At 50.6% G+C, this 15,503-nt stretch overlaps 2 protein-coding genes across 2 annotated transcripts; one reads left to right on the top strand and one right to left on the bottom strand.

Moving 5' to 3' along the window:
• Positions 1–204: 204 nt before the first annotated feature.
• Positions 205–4,238, top strand: PPT1 (palmitoyl-protein thioesterase 1; the record flags this gene model as incomplete). The annotated part of the gene is made up of 8 exons (XM_010159944.1): positions 205–314; positions 1,099–1,226; positions 1,479–1,549; positions 2,381–2,483; positions 2,577–2,667; positions 3,161–3,259; positions 3,482–3,553; positions 3,994–4,238. Coding segments are annotated over 8 exons (797 nt in total), but the record flags the coding sequence as incomplete, so codon positions are not given.
• A 1,670-nt stretch (positions 4,239–5,908) lies between these two features.
• Positions 5,909–13,195, bottom strand: CAP1 (CAP, adenylate cyclase-associated protein 1 (yeast)). Its single transcript, XM_010159943.1, has 12 exons — positions 13,102–13,195; positions 12,627–12,727; positions 12,082–12,159; positions 9,955–10,098; positions 9,773–9,858; positions 9,147–9,252; positions 8,863–9,040; positions 8,042–8,229; positions 7,720–7,843; positions 7,536–7,618; positions 6,663–6,806; positions 5,909–6,320 (listed from the first exon to the last, which is right to left on the bottom strand). The coding sequence occupies exons 1-12, from the start codon at positions 13,193–13,195 to the stop codon at positions 6,237–6,239; spliced, it is 1,410 nt and encodes a 469-aa protein (XP_010158245.1). The 3' UTR covers positions 5,909–6,236.
• Between the last annotated feature and the right edge of the window lie 2,308 nt (positions 13,196–15,503).

Consider the following 15,503-nt stretch of genomic DNA (forward strand, 5'->3'; position numbering starts at 1 on the left):
CGGCCCCGCTCCGGTGTCCTACTCCATCCTCCGGTGCGCGGGTTTTTGCGGAGGCCGGGAAATGCCGACCCTCCTTCCCCGGGCCCGTGTGTGCGTTGGCAGCTCCTGGCCCCGTTGCATCAGGAGGACCCTGGTATGTTTGTGAAGGCGAGGTGGTGGCCTGGGCGGTGCCATGACGGTGCTTCGTGGGCTTCTCTTCCACAGGAGACAGCTGCTGTAATCCACAGAGCATGGGCTACATTAAAAAAATAGTGGAGAATAAAATACCAGGGATTTATGTTCTATCCCTCAAGATTGGAAGCAGCTTGATACAGGTGATTGTGCTGTCACTCGCGTTCCTGCCTGGCAGGGTGGTGTGTGGATCTGGAGGTGTGATAGTTATTGCAGCCTGTCATTAACGTGGTTCCACAAAGATGTGCGTGGTGTTTTCCCTGCTGGTTTTTTTTTTCTGTGTGAAGTAAACAGCTTTATCAGGTACAAACCAATAAAGTCTGGATAATACCTGCAGAAAGAACTGGGGAAAACCAAATCCCTAGTCTAAATTGGATTAATGTGCAAATCCACTGATTAGTGTTCTCTCACCACTCCAGGTAATACAAAGACACATGAAAAGATGCTGTGCTAAAATAGAGCTTTATCCCTTGCCATCCTTTTGGACTTAGAACCATTTGTTCATTATACATCTTCAGTACAATAAAAAGACAGGCTTTTTCTGTGCCTTCGTGTTTTGTGTAGCCCTACAGAATTACTTTAAATAGTCTCTTGGGATAATCTGCAAGGCATGTTATTTTCTGGGATCTGGAAAAGCTGGGTGAAGTTTGATTTTATTATATATGGGTAGAAAATCTGAGAGGACTCAAATTGTTGAGAAGTTTGGGGAAATGTCACTGTTCCGCATGAGGCAGTTTCGCCAGGCAGAGCAGGAACAGAGGCCCAGTGGAGGGAAGTCTCCAAACTTGAATTTCTCTTGTGTCATATTGTGAAAGTTAAGGTCCTGTTTCAAAAGCAGAACTGTCAGTGATCTGTGTGTAGAGATTAAAATAACGTAAACCATTGTAAAGGTGTTAATTGTAATTTCTAATCTGGCTAATCCAACAGGATATGGAAAACAGCTTCTTTATGAATGTGAATGATCAAGTGAGAGAGGTGTGCAGCCAGCTCGCAAAGGACCCTCACCTGAAAGGCGGCTACAACGCAATGGGCTTCTCCCAGGGAGGCCAGTTCCTGTACGTTTACGTTTCTGTTCCTTTTCCAGTGATTTCTGTTAGGTTTTGGTTCTGATTTAAAACTCTTTCGAAGTACTGAGCAGGTCTAAACTGACAAACTCCTTGGTAGAGGCAAGAATGTGTTTGCCTGTAGCCCTCCTCCAGGAAGGGTTAATTCCTTTTGCCCAGCAGTGGCACGCTGAGGGCTGCCTGTGAGCCAGTACTGGTGGCCTGGGCATGCGGAGCGCTCAGCCCCTTCCTCTTTCTCCACAGGAGAGCCGTGGCCCAGAGGTGTCCTTCCCCTCCCATGCTCAATTTGATCTCCATTGGAGGGCAGCACCAAGGTAGTGTCTTCGGAAGTGATCTGTCTCTTAACCACTGCAAAGAGGGGGGGGTGCTTGTTGGCAGGAGGATTTTTTTTTTCTTTAGGCTCTTCCTAAAAATGGACTGTTTTCTTGTGAATTAAACTGTTCCTTTGTTCCTGTCTGAATCTGGTGATCTGCTTTGGGCCAGTTTTAGCCGACTGCATTATCTTCTGTCTTGGTCATGCTTAACTGGCAGCGAGAAGGGACCTTTGTAAGTCAATGGCTTTTGTCTGGGTTGAATGCTTATATACTTTGGGACTAGTTGTTTTGGGAGAAGAAATTTCTAACTTAGAGCAAAAGCCTTTGTGAAGCTAAACTGTCTGGGTCCCAAGGGTATTTTATAGTTGGCATCTGGAAGCCCCAAGGGAAAGGGAGGTGCTTTTTGCAGTGGATTAAAGAGGCAGCATGAAATGGAATGTAAGAGGTTGCAGTTAAGAGTGGCTGGCAATGAATTTCAAATACTCTCCCCTGAGATGTTCCATGGCTTCAGTCTATTTCTTCGTAGTGTAGTGGGAAGACTTGTAGTGAGGCCTCCTGGGAACATGCCAGGCGAGCTGGACAGTGTTCCGCTTGTCTGCATGCCCCCGTTCTCCAGAGCAACACCCTCAGCTCAAGAACATCATCTGTTATCTTTGTGTGTAACAGTGCCCAGGGGCAGGAGGGCTGTCTAATGAGATTGGGGGATTAAAGGCTGCCTGATTCTCTGGGTAATTCTTGCCACTGCCCTGTAAGAGGGTGGTTCTTTACCAGCCGGAGGGATTAAGGGATTGCAGTTTGGCTCACCGAGTTGTTAACGTCTCTGTACCCCAGGCGTGTACGGCTTTCCACGCTGTCCTGGTGAGAGCTCCCATATCTGTGACTGGATCCGAAAGACGCTGGATCTGGGCGCCTACACGCAAGCTGTTCAAGAGCAGTGAGTATATTCGTCAGGCTGCAGCGACGGGGGCCGGGCCTGCATGAGAAGCTCTGGGTTTCCGGTCTGATCTTTGGTTTCTCTCTTCTCCAGCTTGGTACAAGCTGAGTATTGGCACGACCCTCTGAAGGAGGAGGACTACAGGAAGAACAGCATCTTTTTGGCTGACATAAATCAGGAGAGGGTAAGGACCTAGCTGATGATTAATGCTAGCAGGAGAGCAGGAACCTTAGCAGCAAGTTCCTTCCTGTTGGTTCTCCCTGGCAGTAGTTTTGCTGGAATGTGAAGGGGAGCATTTTGTGCCCTGCATCCCAGGAGCGCATCAAGCATTTTCCTTGGCGGGTTTATGAATGAGACTTGTCTGTGGCAGAGCAGTTCCTGCATCACTGTGCTCTTGGAGGGGTTGGTGTGGGTATGCCATGTGCTGAGCCCACCCATCATCTGCCAAATGGGCAAATCCTCTCTGTCCCCTGGGAAGGTTGAGGAGGCCCATCCCAGCCTGGAGGGGAGGCTGGATGCCATGAGCACAGCCAAGGGGGGCTGTCTACAGAAATGCACATTCCTGCCTCCTAGTCTGGTGCAGTCCAGGGTTTCCTTCGCAGGGATAGCCAGTTCCCCCGACCCGTCTTACTGGGCTTCCCGGGGACTTGGATCTGTCCTCTGTTGCTTTCATCCAGGGCATCAACGAGACGTACAAGACAAACCTGATGGCTCTGAAAAAGTTTGTGATGGTGAAATTTCTCAATGATACCATGGTTGACCCTCCGATCTCTGAGGTGAGACAGGGTGCTGCTTTTGGGTGGCGTTTTGGTTCTTTTTTTGCTCATTTCTGGTTGTCCGTTGGTGGTGGAACTCAAGACTGGCCAGGAGCAGGCTGAGCACAAACACAGGCCTGATACTGCCCTGTCTCCAGCAGCATGTCTCCAGCAGGAGCTGGTGAAAGCCTCCTTATCCCCTGGGCGCCCTTCAGCAACTGTTCCCTGTTTTCATTCTGACAGTGGTTTGGGTTTTACAAGAAGGGCCAAGCCAAGGAGACCATCCCGCTGAAGGAGACCTCGCTGTACACAGAGGTACGTTCTGCTGGGGGCTGAGGGCTTTCTGCTCTTTCCACTCTGTAGCATCCCTGGGGCCTGGAGGAGCTTTAAGTCCTACAGCTCTTCTCTGCTCACCATGTTCCGTTCCTGGGGCATTGCCTACTCTTGCCAGTAGCAGTTTGGGAAGGCGTTTCTCTCTGGACCAGTCCTGGCAGTGGGAATTACAGTTGTGGTGTCATGCCTGGCTCAGGATCCCCTTCAGCATGTGTTCAGTATCTCTGCTCCTTTTTAAAACCTTGCCATAAGTCACCCAAAAGGCCTTTTTTTCCCCTCTGTGAGAAGCTAAAGAGCAGAAGTGGACCCCGCCCTAGCCTGCCAGCCCTTTCTGCTGCAAGGACAGTCCCTAACTATCCATGCTTTTTTCCCTGCCGCGTTCCCAGCGCCCCGGGAAGCTATGGTCATCCTTCTCTCCGCAGGATCGCCTGGGGCTGCAGGAGATGGACAAAGCAGGAAAGCTGGTGTTCCTGGGGGTGAAAGGCGATCACCTGCACTTCTCAGAAGAGTGGTTTTACACCACTATCCTCCCCTTCCTGCAGTGAAGCTCAGGGGAGGCACCCGGGGAGCACGGGGCAGGGTCTACCACTGTAGTTAACGCAGCTGCTACTGCGCAACAGCACTTTGTGTGTCCAGGCCTGCAGGGATCTGGGGAAGGGGAAAAGGGGGTTTAGCTCAGCGGTTCCAGGGCGTGCAGAGATGGCACCTTTTAAACTGCAGGAGACTGGGATTTGTCTGTCTGTAATTACACTCCAGTATGGGTGGTTGGAGCCTCATGCTAGCTGTGGAGAGCTCCATCCTGCACTGGCCCTGGGGAGTCTGCTCCATTCTCAGAGTTGTGGCTGTGATTGCTCGGTGATGGCAAAGCGATTGGCTGCACAGAGGTTTGTCTTCCCCATCACCTGTTCCTTGCAGGATGCAACGGCAGTATTAACCCAAATCACTAGTGCAGGAGTGCTGCATCTCTTACAGGGATCAGCAAGTAGACTTACAGGGCTGTAAGATGGGGAAAAGGGCCAAATCTAGGGGTTTCTGGGGAAAAAGGAGGGGTTTGAAGTGAACGGGTATTAACAGCTTGAACAGTTTTCAACTAATGGCTTGTTTTATGCACTTTTGTACAGCAACTGAAATCAATAAAGAACTTTACATCTAACCAACTGGGGGAAAACAAAAAAAAAAAACCAGGTGGGGTATTTGACAACTGCTGACATTTGGAGTTGAGGGAAGTCTCTACTTCCCCAGGAGGAAAGCATTCCAAGCAGCCCAGGCCGGGTCAGGCAGCAAGGGGCATCCTGACCTACCCGAGGTCCTTCGTGTCCCCAGAGAATAAACAAAAGCCACTGTAATGAGCAAGTTGGCATTAACTTTATTCTATCTTCTGTATAATCTTAAGTACATAAGAAAGGTTTTTTCACAAGCCTCAGGAGAAGACAAGTACAAGTCACAGGACAGTCTCAAAATAAAAAAATTGCATATTTTTTTTTTGTAAGTTTTGTCCTAGAGAAAAAGAACATTGACACTTTACAGAGGAAACGCATTTAAGATATGCTTATGCCACCCGAGGCATTGGAAAAATGAAGGTCAAAGCACGTGCAGCTCCCTTTATGGGTCAGTACAGTACTGTGTCTTGGATCCATCCCTCTGCTCCAGGGCCCTGGAACAGAGGCTACGAGCTTCCACCAAATTAAAGAGCCAAGCGACAGGGGAAGGGAAGGTCGAGAGGATTCACCTGACGGGGACCGACTGCAGATAAGGAAGAGAGTGATGAACCACCCTGATCCAACTCGGGTATTTACAATACTGCACTACTGACCCTGGAATGGAGGAGACCCTTCCTCTGCAGGAGGGGACAGGTTCAGAAGAACTGTCCTGGAAGACTGAACCTGAGTTCAGCTGCTCTGAGAAGGAAGCCCTGGGGCAAAGATTCCCTTGTGAGGGTGGAGGGCTTATGGAATAGGAGGTGCTCAGCTCCAAGCTACCAGCCAGACTGCCGGGGGGGTTAACCGCAGACTGCACTGCAGTCTTCCTGTGGCACTGGTTAATATGAAGCCTCCTGTCATGGCACAGGCAGAAATACACTGAGCTAGTAGGAATGATGAAAAAGAAATCAGGGTGGAATGCTACGGCCCAGGTCCTCAGCCTTTGGTCCAACAAAGCCATTCTCATGTCCCGTAATGCCACCAACTAGTACATAGAGCTGGAAGTAGCAGCTTCCAGGAGAGACATCTGCCATAGCAACTGGGTACTCTGGACCCTGACATCAACCATTATTTGTTAAAAAGGGGACAACATCCCTATCTCACATGAACAGTTTGCTTAAAGGCAATACAAAAAAACCCGAACAACACTCCGAAAGCCAACTGCCAGTACTGGCTGTGACATTCACCAAACATCTGACTCGATCAATTGGTGCAGTTAGATCGCACAAAGGGGGAGAGGGAGGGGAAATACACCTTCCTGCTAATAGATGTGAACGATAACTGACCCGCCACCTACACCAAACCCCAGCCAGAGGTATTTCAGTGACGGCAGGTAGCTGTGTCTCTCGGGTAGAAGAGAAGCAGTTTGAGAGCAGAAAGGTACAAGAAATCTAAGAGAATCATCTGAAAGCAGATTTGTCCCACAGCAGGGCCAGGGAAGGGCGTGAGCCTTGGAGCTTTTCTTCTTAGCCAGCAATTTCCGTCACAGTGGTAACCAACTTCTGACCGTTCCACACTGTCTTGAACTGTTCTGGGATAGGGAATTCGGTCTGGGGAGTAAAAATAGAAATCTGTTCTCAGAAAACAGTTTGTGACCGCGACTGGTAACTACTCCCACTGCTTTAGCGTGTATCTAAGAAAGGCCTATGTCCTGCACCGCAAACACTGCCTGTTCGGCCCCTCAGGAGATCCTGAGGAAGAAGCTCCCACAAACCAGCAAATACCTCACTGTAAAGACAACTTGATTTGCTGGTTTTAGCATCTGATGATCATTCACAACCCTCAAGTCTCGAGTCTATCGTTGACCCCTCCGAGCTCACCATAACAGACATCCTGCCCTGCATTACCCCAGCCGCAAGAAGACCACAAGGTTTTCAAGAGTTAGCACTTACAAAGTCACCCCCCTCGGTGGGAATAAGGACATTCATCTCTGATGACTTGGCACTGACGATTTCGCAGTCTAGGGAGTTCTTGCTCAGATACACGTGGCAACCGTCTGTCTTGTTGATGGAAATCGTTGGCACTTTACCCATTACCTACCAGGGTGGGCAAAGCAGCAGTTAGAGGAGCATTAGCGTGAACCGGGCAATCAGTATTTTAATTCTGCGCTTGGCTTCGAGGCAAGAGGTTTGACTCCAGCCCCACACCACAGACAGGCTGGATTCAAGTGCTCCCACCTTTGGCAAAAATCCAAGGTTATTTCTTGTTTGGATCTCTTCAGAATGAAACCACAGTGAACACTGGACAAATCGACCATCCCAAATCAGATACCAAAACTGGAATCAGAGTACGTTCTACTGCTGGCCTCCTGCCTCGGCAGTCATGCTGCACTGCCCACCTCACAGAGAGTAATCCTTTACGGATGCCCCAGCCCTGAGAGTGTTCAAGGCCAGGCTGGATCCTCACAGAGTGTAATGCTTTACAGATGCCCCATCCAAGGCCAGGCTGGATGAGGCTTGGAGCAACCTGGTCTAGTGGAAGGTGTCCCTGACCATGGCAGGGGGTGGCACTGGGTGGGCTTTAAGGTCCCTTCCCACCCAAACCGTGCTGTGATTCTGTGATTCACAGCTCAGTGAGGCCAATTTCCACCCTTTCCTAAGGGCTGGCAGCATCAGAGGAGTAAGATAGATGGCATTTCACAGATGTTCTCCACAGATGCACATTCCTGTTCTGGAAATAAACCCACTCCAAGCAGCAGATGCGACAGACACCCCGTACAGTGCATCAGTCATGCTCCAGGCAGAGAACAGGTCGTAGGCACTCACCTGAACTTTAACGTCCCTGCTGTTGATGATCTCCACGATGCCCACCACGTCATCAAACACCAGCCCTAGCTTCTTACAGTTGTCTGCAAAGGCAAGACAGAGTGGTCACAGAAATGTTTTGGAGATTCAGCCTCCTGCAAACACACCGGCACGCAGCAGCCGTTCTCAGGGTTTCTCCACTTACCAAGGGTGATGGAGTTGATCTTGCCTTTGATTTGGAGCGTACTATTTGTGCACTTGAAAACATAGGCTACCTGCTTCAACTCTGTGTCACTGATTACCAGGTTAGTGGCATTCTCCTGGTTTTCCTGAAGAGGCAGGGAAAACGTACGTTATTTTGGAACGCAGACTGGTTAATCCATGTGAACGGCAGGGCAGCGCAGGCCCTGTAAAAGCAAACTCCATGTACCTTCAGGCTGGTGCCTCTCCTCTCTTTAGGAGACCTTCCATCCCTGCTGCAAAGCTCCCCTCCCTCCACCCCACTCCTGCCAACACCAGGCACTCACCACTCTCCACTTTTTGCCCTCTAATTCTAGCAACGCGGGGGCCTTCGGGGAGGTTTTTTGGGAGGGATTAGCATTGCAGGCTGGTTTGGGAGCAGTGAAAGGTTTGGGTCCACTTCTCAGAGGACCCCCTTGGTTCTTCAGTGCTGGATTCTTGTGGGTTTTCATGTCATCTGAAACATGTCTTAAGCCTGCAAGAGAAGTCAAAGCTGAGGTGCAGCTCTCCTCCGGGCATGCAGTTTCACAAACGCCAGCCATTGGTGATGACGACAATCACGATCACGTTTTTCAAAATGCAGCTGAATTACTGAGACTGGGCCTAAATCAATGCCAAGCACGAGGGACAGCAAGCGAAGGAGGGAGCAAGAATTCTGATGGGAGAACAAGATGTATTGTAGAACCAGAAGGCGCCGGCTCTTCCCCTGTGCAGGTGGAAAAAGCCTCCAGCCAAGCACCTCGCCATTGTTTCACATGTCCTGACAAGCTAAGCAGGTAACCAAAAAAGGGGTAAGCTTTGTGCAACTATGAACATGTGCAAAACTGCACCTTTTGTATGGCAACCAAAGGGCTCACTGTCCTTTCAGCTGCAGACTAATCTCTTGCTACACCGACAGGCGAGGCTGAGGGTTCTCACTCAGATGTGCTGCCTTTGTCCTGTGCAACCGCTCCTGGCTCCCAGCCTCACGCTGGGACCAGATGGTCTTTTGTTACTGCAAGCTCCTTCCTAAGCAGGTGTACTGAGGGACAGCAGCAAAACAGGGATTCGCGGCACTGCATTCCTCTCGCTCGCAGCTGCCCTCCCTCCGCCAGCCATTCCCACCTACCAGAGGTGATGCCTTCTCCCCGATTGATCTGGGCGAAGAGTGCGGAGCGGGAGGCAGAGTCGTCTGTGCTGGAGCTGGTGGGGGCAGGAGCAGGGGGGGGAGGAGGGCCTGGTGGGGGAGGCGCAGCCCCGGCTGGGGGAGCGGATGGCGATTTAGCCCCTTCCGTTGCCACAGGACCCTGTAAGAGGCCAGCAAGAGGAAAGGCAATTGCACAAGCTTCACATCTGCTGCAATAACCATGCAATCCTCCTCTAGGAACTCCTGCAGAGGTAGCCAGCACTTACTGTTTTGCTCCAAGTCAGCCCTGTGGTGTGATACTCTTTGATGTAGGCCTGCAGCTCTGTCCAGATGCTCAGATAAGCTTTCACCCAGTCCACCTGCTTTTTATCTCTGAGGACACAAGGAGATGAGGAATGAGCAGGTGCATTTCCTATTAAAACCCAAAGGCTACAAAGAGTTCTTTACATCTCTCCACCTCAGTCTACAGCCAAGACGCAGCTGGACCAGCACAGCGGCCCCACACCTCCAGCACTGCGTTCTAGCTTCAGTCTTGCTGCTGCAGGCAGAAAGCCACAGGCCTGCTCTGCACCGAAACCCATTAATTGAGGAGTCTGGTACTTCCATTCCCAAGACACAACTTGCTGCCCTAGGAAACAGTTCAACCACCAGATAATGCTGAGACAAGAGAAGCAATAATTGCTAAGAGGGATTCCAGCTGCAACAAGAACGTGAGGAACCTTGTCCCTAAGGATCAGGAAAGAACAGCTAAGTGAGGCTTTATAAATATACCCTGCCTTTAAAAAGAAGAATGAATTAAAGACCAAGGCAGCTGTGGTTAGATACTGGAGCAGCCCCTACACACGCAGTTAGCCGTGTGCAATGACATCTTTAAGGGAGAAGGTGAACTTACACATCCTTGTACTCCTTGAGGATCCGGTTGGTGTAAAACATGGCAGCATCAGTCATTTCCTTCACATAGGGACCAGGCTTTGGAGCCTAAAGGAGAAAGATGACATGGGCATGGAACAGCTGACCAGGGAGCCAGACTTTTCCCACCAGCCCAAGGAAACCACTTCCCCCTGCAGTTCTTACCATGGCTACCCAGCCCAGGGCTGGGATGCTCTCGCTGACTGCTGATAAGTGATTGAACAGTTTGCTACCACGGTTCTTCTCCCTGAAATTCTGCACCGCCTGGATTTGCTCTGAAATCGGTTTCAGAAGCGAAGAGAACGCATTCTGCCAAGACAAGAGGGACAATAACAATTAAGAACATCAGTACTGTTCTGGAATGGCTGCATATCTTTACTGGTGGCTCTGCTGAGATGATGGTCACTTGGAGGAAGATTCCAACTGGCACAAGTTACTGCTACAGCTCCTGTCCAGGCTTGGCCCTCCCTGCGAGCCGAGCTCGGTCCCACAGCCTAGCTCCTCCAGAGCTGAAGTCATAGCTCCCAACTGGATTGGTACTATGGGAGTACGCCAAGAACTGTGACTCATGTTCAATCCAAGAGACACTGACAAAGCTTGTTAGTAACGAGGACAGAAATAGCATTTGCCTTTCCTGAATTCTTTTGTTCCAAGACAGTTTGTCAAATTTTTCCCCTCCTTTAACAACCCTCAGAGAAAGGGGGTGCCGAGCAGGTTTTTGCAGTTTGGGAGCTACAGCCTGCATTACAATCGGAGTTGCAGCAAAATCTCAACTCGCCCCATCAAGCTGGACCTCAGGATTCACGTTACTTCTCAAGTCAACACAAACCTTTAATATTTGGATGATAAAAACTGTTTCTGTGTGTTGTTCACTTGGAATGCTGACTGAAAATGCTCAGAAGTCTTCTGAGGTCAGAGCAGCCAATTACACGTTTCCAGAGATGCCTCTTGGGCAACTTTTCTTTCCTCTAAGATCAGAAATTCTCCTGCTGGTGGCAGCAGTGAGGGACAAATTTGGGCAAAACCTGCTTTTCAAAGCCTTGGCTTTTCCATTTGCTGTCCCTTCCTCAGTTTAGAGGAAAACCGAGGCCCCAAGGACCACTGGCCAGGCTGTACTTTCAGAAGCTCCAGCCTGGTGCCACTATCAGGTAACAGGATGGGGAAATTCCTCCCCACAGGCAATGAGAGTTCATACATTTTGCATTTTAAACTGGCTACTCCAGAACCAACCAGACTCTTACAAAACAACCTGCACAAAGACCTACACTAGACAGAGGTGGTTGTTCATAATCCTTTATTTAAATAACATGTCGATGGAATCTGTAAGCAGATTCCCAGGCTAGAGGCTATGCAGAGCAGTGTCCCCACCAGCCTGGTGAAACACAAACCACCCTCCAGTGCTGAGTTTGGGGAAAACGATGCAGATATATTTTGCAGCGAATAGGAAAGTAGCACAAAAATCCAGCCACCACAGTGTTAACTGCAGAAGCCATGACTGAGCCAGATAATAACTGCAAAGAAAAGCAAGGCAGGATCCTGTTGCTCAGGAAAAACAGTTCTCAGCAGGGAAAAGCCAACGCATTCAGGATCAGATTCTCAGTCACACAGCCTGCTGAGAAGCAGCAGCCCAGGGTAAAGTGTTAAATTACTCACTAAGGACAAATCAATCCTAAAAGCCTAGCTATTATTCAGAGACCATTCGAGAGAGACAAGTGTCTGTTACACTTCAGAAAGAGTTTGACGCCTGAAAGCATCACATGATGAAAAGCTCACTCTACGCAAATCCCACTGCGGCTCCTGTCTCAGAGAAGTTCCTGTCTGCAGGTTGCATCTGAGGGAACAGTGATTGTACAGCGCTGGTGCCAGGTGAAACTCCAGACAGACACTGGGAGATGACACTCACACGCTGCTCTGACAGATAGAGAACTTGTTGCTCTCATGTCTGGGAAATGCCAGTTCTGCAGCTCTTAAGAATCAGTCTCTGAAATTCTGCCCAGTGTTGGGTGAGCACCCAGAACAGGTCACGCTTTCAGCTCATGGATGCAAGTGTCTCCAGACCTCCTCCGGAGGAACTCTAACAGCCCCGATTGCCTACAGCCATCCCCAGCTCTGCAGGAATCATAGAATCATAGAATGGTTAGGGTTGGAAGGGACGTTAAAGATCATCTAGTTCCAACCCCCCTGCCATGGGCAGGGACACATTCCACTAGCCCAGGTTGCTCAGAGCCTCATCCAGCCTGGCCTTGAAGACATCCAGGGATGGGGCATCCACAGCTTCTCTGGGCAACTTACCTCTGCTGGCTGCTGATGTTGGGATGCCGTCACCAGAAGAGCCCTCTCACTCATCAAGCCCACGTGAACCATCTCAGCCTACAAACAGGGAGAAACATGAGAGAGCTCCCCTTGTACCCAGCGTAACACTGATAGTCATTCCGGTCCCCGCTCCTCGCTCGCAGTTCCCAGTCTGTAAGAAAGCGGCTCTGCTGATCCCAAAGCACATATTCTTGGAGACACCCATCCTCAAAGAAAACTGACAACAGCTCTTGGGCTGGGAAGTTTAGAGGCCTCCTAAAGGCAGGCACCAAAGTCCATAAAGAGAGGTAAGCACCCAACTAACGAAGATTTCAAGGAGGTTTGATTCACAGCATGTGTAGGTGGCAATTTGCTGGAGGTTATCTGGGCATCTGCACCCGTTTTGAATCCTTGAGGATTATAAACATCCTAGAACACAGGGCAAAAGGAATGCAAACACTGCCAGCAAACTTGGCCCCTAACAGCCCTGAAGAACAAGCAGCATCGGTGGGGATGTAGGGTGGAGGGAGAACAGGAGTCCTTACGTGCTTCTGCACATCTCCGCCAACTTCTTTGCTGATCTTGATGTACTCAGCTACTGGGCCAGCCAGGAGGACATCGAAAGCCTGCACGTACTGAGCCACTCCTGTGGAGAAGGAACCAGAGCGCAGGTATCACCCAGAGGCACTGGGTGGGCTCCTGGGCTGCACCTCCCACCCGCTCCATGCCGAACCTGCCTTTCCCCCCACCCCCCACGTCTCGGCCTGAAGCACGCAGCTGAACGCAGACGGGGGAAGCGCTGCAGCCACAGGAAGTCCTTATCTTAGCGGGACAGTAACCGCAGGCCTCTCTGCGTCTGCGCGGTATCTGCTGCAAAACTCACTTCCCCTCTGCGCCCAGCCAGCGCGTCCGAGAGCCCTCTGTGTGCCCTGCACGAGCACCACCCACTCGGCAACAGCTCCTGACGCCTGGCACTGCTGCACCGGCACAGCGGCTCCCGTGGGGTGCTCGGGGCCTTACCTTTGGAAGAGCCATCTCCACACATGCCAGGTCCTTGGCACACCGTCTCCAGGCGCTCTACAGCCTTCTCCAACCGTTCAACCAGCCTTTCCATATCTACCGCTGTCCACAACCTGCACAGACAGAACACAGTTATTTGCATCCTCCGACACTACGGAAGTTGTGTGCCAAATATTGAAGAGGGTTTATCAGCTGTCTGTTACGAGCTCTGCCACTTCCAGAAGAGTAAACTTCTACCTGGCTCTGCACCCTGATGATGGGCAGCGGATACCCTCACACAGCAGGGACATTCCGATTATGCACACAGCCACTTCAGTTGCCACAGTCACTCCTTAATGGCCACAGCGTCTTATTCCATTGTAAGGAATTCCTACACGTGTAAGTATAGAAACTTATATCCTCTAAGGTTCTATTGACACCAGTCAATAAAACAAAAGGTCTGCACAGAATGTCACTGCAGCCAGAGTCCCAGCTGTGACCACACAGCAAATCACAAACTGCTTTGCCACGAGGCCACGCGCTCCAGGTTAGAACTAGTGGGGTTAATTCTCCCGACACATCCGCAGGGACCTCCCGGAGTCTGAATTCCTCCAAGGACCATCTGCAACTCCAGCATCACTACAGTACAGAGCATCAGCGTGCAAAACGAGCCACCCTGGCACACGCTAAGATGAGCAGCTGCGCAAGCCAGGAAGGCATAACCGCTTCAACAACAATGTGCCCCTGTTCCTACTCCCCCTTGGCAGCCTTTGGTGTCTGAACTGCAGAATCTACTCTGCGAGCACTGCAGAGGAAAGCGGTTTAGGTATGCAAGTCGTTTGAAGCATCTCATCTGGAAAAGTCCTAAGTGTCATATAAACTTTCCGTTAATTACTGCTTTGCAGAGACTCTGCACCAAGAGCAAGACAAGTCATGCTCCAAGCACACTAATGCACAGAGAATGCAGGGAGGGAGCAGCAAGTCACCCAATTGCACTTTTGTCTTATCACCATTCAAAGATTTTACAGTATGAATCACGATTATGACCTGGACACAGTTTTCTTCTTATGGCAACAGCCTGCAAAAGCTCAAAACCCTGCCTGGAGGAGAACGTCCTTCCCAGCGCATTCCCCAGGATACCCAAAAAGGCAGGCGAGGTTTATCCAGCTGCGGTGAGGAACTGACACCAGATCTCCCTCAAAAACGAACCCCGAAGTTCTAACTAAGGTTTTGCTTTTGCTCAACAAGCCTTCTCAGCCCTGTTGCAAATGTTTTCGCCCAATTTCCAGAGGATGTGGGGCAGATCCAGCGTTAGTCACGAGCGGCACTGATGTCACAAGACAAACAAGGCCGTTCTCCATCCCTCTTTCGCCCGCTTGCATCAGGAGAAGCGGCACGGACGTGGGGGGCAGGGGAGAGGCCACCCCCCTTCCAAGAGGAAGAGTGCGGTTTCCTCCTCTGTGCAAGAGCGAGCCAGAGGAGATGCTGTGCATAAGGCCTCACGGCACTAACTGGATGGCTTCCAGATACAGAAAAGTCCCGAGAGGCTGAAACTCGTGGGCGGTCACCCGTATAATCACCAGTAATGAATACCTCTTTTTTGTTTTTATATTCCATACAATGTAGGAATCCTGACCACAGGATCGTCAGCGCTCTGCTGCAGCCCAGGACGCCGCATCCAGAATGGGGCTCACGTCTTCAAGCGGGAGCGCAGCCAAGAGCACGGCTCTGCCTCCCCCGCTCTCCGCACGCTAAAAGAAGGGTGGTTTTTTTCGCCCCCAAAAGAGCCACCCCCATGCTTCGAGAGTGCTGCAGGAGAGCGGGGTGTCAGCGCAGGGGGTTCAGGAAGGACACCAGGTTTACCGAGTGTTGGGCAGACAAAGCTGCTGTTCTGCACCACTGATCCCCACCACATTCCAGGCTCTAATCTGATCAGTCCCATTACCGAGTCACAAACTGCATTTCAAATCAGGATTACAAACCAGAAAGTCCAGATGGAAAGCTGCTTCCTACCCCCAGCAAAAAAAAACGTGCTGTTGCGAGGAGCATAGCAGTTCTAGATTTGCTGTCGGGATTAATGTCCTTTCCCAAGAAGTGTTCCTCGAGATCCAGATTCCTTCCAGTCTCCTTGCCGTCTGACACGTCCTTCCTGGGTTTCCCTGACAGAACTCAGTGCCCGACGGCACTAGGTTTACAAAGCTGGTATCTGGCAGATGGTGAACTCGTTTAAATTACTGTTTAATGGGCAGCATTAGGGCAACTTGTAAGATAAGTCACTTGGTAAATTGGCAGCACAAAGTCCTAGAGCAGTATCTCGGTCAATCCTCGCTAAAGCTGTCTTCACTCACCCTCACCATGCTCTTGGCCCTGGGGACACAGCGCTCTGCTATCTACATACCCAGCCAGAATGAAATGAAGAGGTT

This window comes from Eurypyga helias, unplaced genomic scaffold, assembly GCF_000690775.1.
Source record: "Eurypyga helias isolate BGI_N326 unplaced genomic scaffold, ASM69077v1 scaffold50359, whole genome shotgun sequence".
NCBI classification, from domain to species: domain Eukaryota; kingdom Metazoa; phylum Chordata; class Aves; order Eurypygiformes; family Eurypygidae; genus Eurypyga; species Eurypyga helias.